The 4,127-nt window shown below is 34.4% G+C and overlaps 1 protein-coding gene across 1 annotated transcript; it reads right to left on the reverse strand.

The window, feature by feature from the left end:
- Positions 1-699: 699 nt before the first annotated feature.
- On the reverse strand, positions 700-3,051 carry LOC145906062 (PWWP domain-containing protein 2B-like). Its single transcript, XM_082993444.1, has 3 exons — positions 2,805-3,051; positions 1,382-2,734; positions 700-1,116 (listed from the first exon to the last, which is right to left on the reverse strand). The coding sequence occupies exons 1-3, from the start codon at positions 2,951-2,953 to the stop codon at positions 1,005-1,007; spliced, it is 1,614 nt and encodes a 537-aa protein (XP_082849570.1). The 5' UTR covers positions 2,954-3,051; the 3' UTR covers positions 700-1,004.
- Positions 3,052-4,127: the final 1,076 nt, after the last annotated feature.

Here is a 4,127-nt window from a genome sequence, read left to right on the forward strand (position 1 = left end):
AAATTGTCAATATAAATCCACAAGTAAAAGTCAACGAACAAACAGGTTTCTCTAATGTTTGTTCACTGTTACCAATTTTTAGAACAATAGATAGCGAACTTTGCAATACAAAAAAAAAACTTTTTACAAAACTGCTGGTGGGAAAAGCTTAGTACACTATCACTAGAGGCAATTCATTCGTGGTTAATGTATATACACCTAGTTTTTAAAGGCAAGGCATACCTAAACAAAAGACTGAAATGATAGAAGATTATGCACCCAAAGTATCAAAACAGCACAAATGATATTAATTTAAAGCAGTGGTTCTTACCCTTTTTTATCTCATTTCCCACTTTTTTAACTAAGAATTGAAATATTGCATTTTCGCTATACTGGTATATACTTTTTTAACTTTTTTGAACACATGGCATGACCAATTGTCAATGAGTGTTTGACACACAGTGAATACAGCTCATAATATTTCCTGTCCAACTACTTTTGTATATTTCGAGGCCGACTAATTACCCACCTACAACCCTATAATTTCCCACTGGTTAAGAACCACTGATTAAAGTAAACGTTGTCCTTCCTGTCTGGGCTGGCATCCTTTAACACTGCAGAAATGATGTGAACTATGTTCACACATTTTGCCTGGTCGTAACGTATCAACTAATTATTACCTTCACTAAACGAATCGATAATGATAAGCAATGTGGAATCGATAATGGTTTATGTTTTCAATTCACAATAAACCACAAAACGTAAAAGCAATAAGAAGTGACCTTGTTTATGCAAAAATGCAATGGTTGTTTGGTGTGTGTTTAGTGCAGATTAATAAAAACATCCAATATTTTGTTTGGTGTACTTCTTTAAAACCTACATAGCACATGCATAACAAATGTGTCACCAGTTAATTTGAAATATGTGTCACATGTAATGCTTCTACACACTGAAACGAATGAAACGAAACACTTCCAGAAGTGAAGAGGAAAGAAACATAGAAAATTTTTAAGCTACAAAAATTGTCAGGTTTCAAATTGGGAAATAAGTTTTCGGACCTCAGGGGTGATTTCCTTCAAAGCATTATGTGCATCAGAAACTGCCTTTTGGTAAAGTCCTTTGCGCTTTTGTTGATACCTGAACAAAAACCACCATACATTATTCTCTTGCAATAGCATCACTTTTGAGACACTTATTACAATCAGTATTTTATTGTAAGTAATTTGATTGATAAACACCACATCATTCATTGTTTCTCTTTAGTTTATTGTGCGTGTTTACAGTGTAACTATACTTGCCATTACAACTTTTTTAATTAAATTATGAATTATGATTGGATCATATATAGTTTATAAGTAACACCAAAATTAACACATCATCAAAAGACATTTTCTGCACTCACCTGAGTTCAAATGTTTTTTTGAAGGATTCTACATATTTGACAGATATTTTAGAAGTGGTTCTAGATTGGAACCATGCAACAACTGCTTCTTGTTGTAATATTTTTCCATCAGTTTTGGTAACTATTATTTTGGTCACTCTACATGGCCACCAGGGATATCCTGTCAGTTTTCCCCACGCTACATCACCCTGTGTTAGCATGCCATTGAGTGTTTTGCAACTTGTAACAGTTAAAGTGTGACTCTTGGGCAATTCCACCCTTTTCTCAGCTTTTTGACAAGTGAAACCCTTAAATTCCTCTTGATTGCCAGAGTCCAAATCAGCAAAAACCTCATGAAGTTGCTGTTCGACTATGTCGCCTAATTTACAATTGTGTGAAGATAACATATATCCATTTTTGTCATCAATTGGTTTTAACACAACTCTCAAGTCTTTGTTGTAATTCATTGGATTTTCTTCTCTTTTAAGAAGAGGCAAGGGAGCATTGATGCTGAGGGAATTTCGCTTCACTCTTTTCAAAACTTTCATTGCTTGATCCTGCTTTGTGAACTTTTTGCTGACGTATTTGGCTTTATGAATTTCACCGTCAGGAATGTTTGTTGCTTGGTGCACAAGCTGTTTCTTTCTGTATTGTCGTTTTATTGGTTTATCAGGTCCTACAAACCCACAACCGATGGTTGTTTTTTCTGAAAATGTCCCCAACACCATGTTTCTTTTGTCTGTCACAACAATATTACTGGGATCAGGGTTTGTAGCATCTTTGACTGGTGACGCATGAATTTTGGAAGGAATTTTAACAACATTACCCTTTCCACCTGGAGATTTAAAGGTGATTTTAATGACTGGGCTTCTTTGTATCTCTTTTTTGTGTGACTGAATTTTCCTTGGCATTAGAGATTTTACCGGTGAAGTAATTTCTTCGTGAATTACCCGAACTGCAGCTGTTTCATCATCTGAGCTTGTTGATGGGGTGTCATCACTGAGTTTTACTCTTTTTAACTTGTCATGTGTTGGACTCACCTTGGTCTCATCCATTTTTCGTTTAAAAGATTTTTCCCTGGTGTTGGTTTGATTTCTACAATATTTACAAGCACAAGATCCATTGTGGGGTTCCTTTAATCGACCGCCTAACTTTTCTTTACTATTTTGCAAAATGCCTAGTTTTACTTTTCTTTTTGATCGCCTTGTGCGTCGGAAAATGTTTTTCAGTGGAGGTTGAGGGACCTCTTGTTTATATGACTGTCTCAGCAACAATGGCTTGGGAAATGGATTCTTTACATTGTATTTTAAATCTTGTCCGTCACCCGATTCTTGTTTAATGTCACTGGGTGGAGTAATGCCAAAAGGTCCAATCCTACATGAACCAGGATAAAAAAATAATTAGTAATATGTTTGACAAAAAATATCATAAAGATTGTACTTACTTTTCAGTTGTATCCATCAATGCACCACAAAATTTTTTATTTTGAAATATAAAAGATACGATGAGGCAATCATGAATCACTTCTTCAATGGTAGCAACAACATTGTCCCCTCTTTTCAATGCTTGCCTTGTTTTTCGTTTTTGTGGCATGTCTTTGTTTTTTGAATTCAATGACCAGTTCTCATTGGATTACGCCTTGTTTCTTTGCACATACCAACCTCAACCTATGACTGTTCTTGGCACCTACGCTTCCTGAGACCAAAAAAAATTATTTTACAATCAGGACTTGGCAATAATTTCAAAAGTCTTTTAAAACTTGCGCTTATGTGTCGTTTTAGAAATTTGGACACAGGTTAAAAATTTTGACCATTATATGCAAAACAGTTTTCATAAAAAAATGATGTTGGCAAATAGGACAAATTGTAGTACAGAGCAGAAGTACACATGTCAGTGTATACACCTTCCACTCTTAAAGCACTATAAGTAAGAAAATAAGTAAATTTAAGTTTCATTGTCATGTACATATTGCAGCTTATTCAGCATCATCACAACCTGAGAATATTTTTTACACATTTGTAATATCTACAGTATAGTTATCAGATGTTTAAATTTGCTTTGCACTTTTTTCTAATTCAATATATACATAAAAAGTTTTTTACAAGGTATCTGTATCTGGTTGGTGGCATGGTTTGACACACTGTCTGCAAGGAACTATGCATAGAATAAAAGCAGAAACAGTTTTGTTGTATTTCAACATTTACAACAGTTCCCTACAAGAACCTAAACTATTACATAATTAATGTAGGAGTGCACAATATTGGTACATTAGGTTGGTGTATTTGGTTTGTACAAAACCAATTCTCACACAAACGTTCTCAAAAAAAGTTCATTTTGTACAAAGCATAAATTTTGTATATTTACAAATTAAAAATATAACGTTGTTACTCACTTCGTATAATCGTTATTATGATAATGTATCTGATTTAATTACATTCTTTGCATATATCATTTTATTACTCGCGGGGAAACACCTGTCATAGCACTGGTGTGAAAATGGCGATTGGTTTTCGTTGGTTCCTTGTAAACTGGAAGGACTGCTGCAAACGGCAATTGATACGTTCTTTAGTCGCATCTTTACTGAATAATCCATCAGAACTATTTGTTCTACATTACTGCTGCCGGCAGACATAATGATTTTACTGCTTGTGTGTATCTTGTACCATTAAATTTTTTTTCCACTTTCTCATATACTCGAGACCATACTGGTTTCTGGTAATGGATTCATAAGCCGGCTGAGATTCCAAAATAAAATCATTGCAGGAAC

Source organism: Ascidia mentula, chromosome 1, assembly GCF_947561715.1.
Source record: "Ascidia mentula chromosome 1, kaAscMent1.1, whole genome shotgun sequence".
Taxonomy (NCBI): Eukaryota; Metazoa; Chordata; class Ascidiacea; order Phlebobranchia; family Ascidiidae; genus Ascidia; species Ascidia mentula.

Bases quoted from the DNA above. Each gene is read 5' to 3' on its own strand.
- LOC145906062 (XM_082993444.1), bottom strand. From the start codon at position 2,953: ATGCCACAAAAACGAAAAACAAGGCAAGCATTGAAAAGAGGGGACAAT. The intron at 2,735-2,804 runs GTAAGTACAATC...TGGTTCATGTAG, and splicing joins TTGATGGATACAACTGAAAA to GATTGGACCTTTTGGCATTA. The intron at 1,117-1,381 runs GTGAGTGCAGAA...GTTTTTGTTCAG, and splicing joins AAAAAAACATTTGAACTCAG to GTATCAACAAAAGCGCAAAG.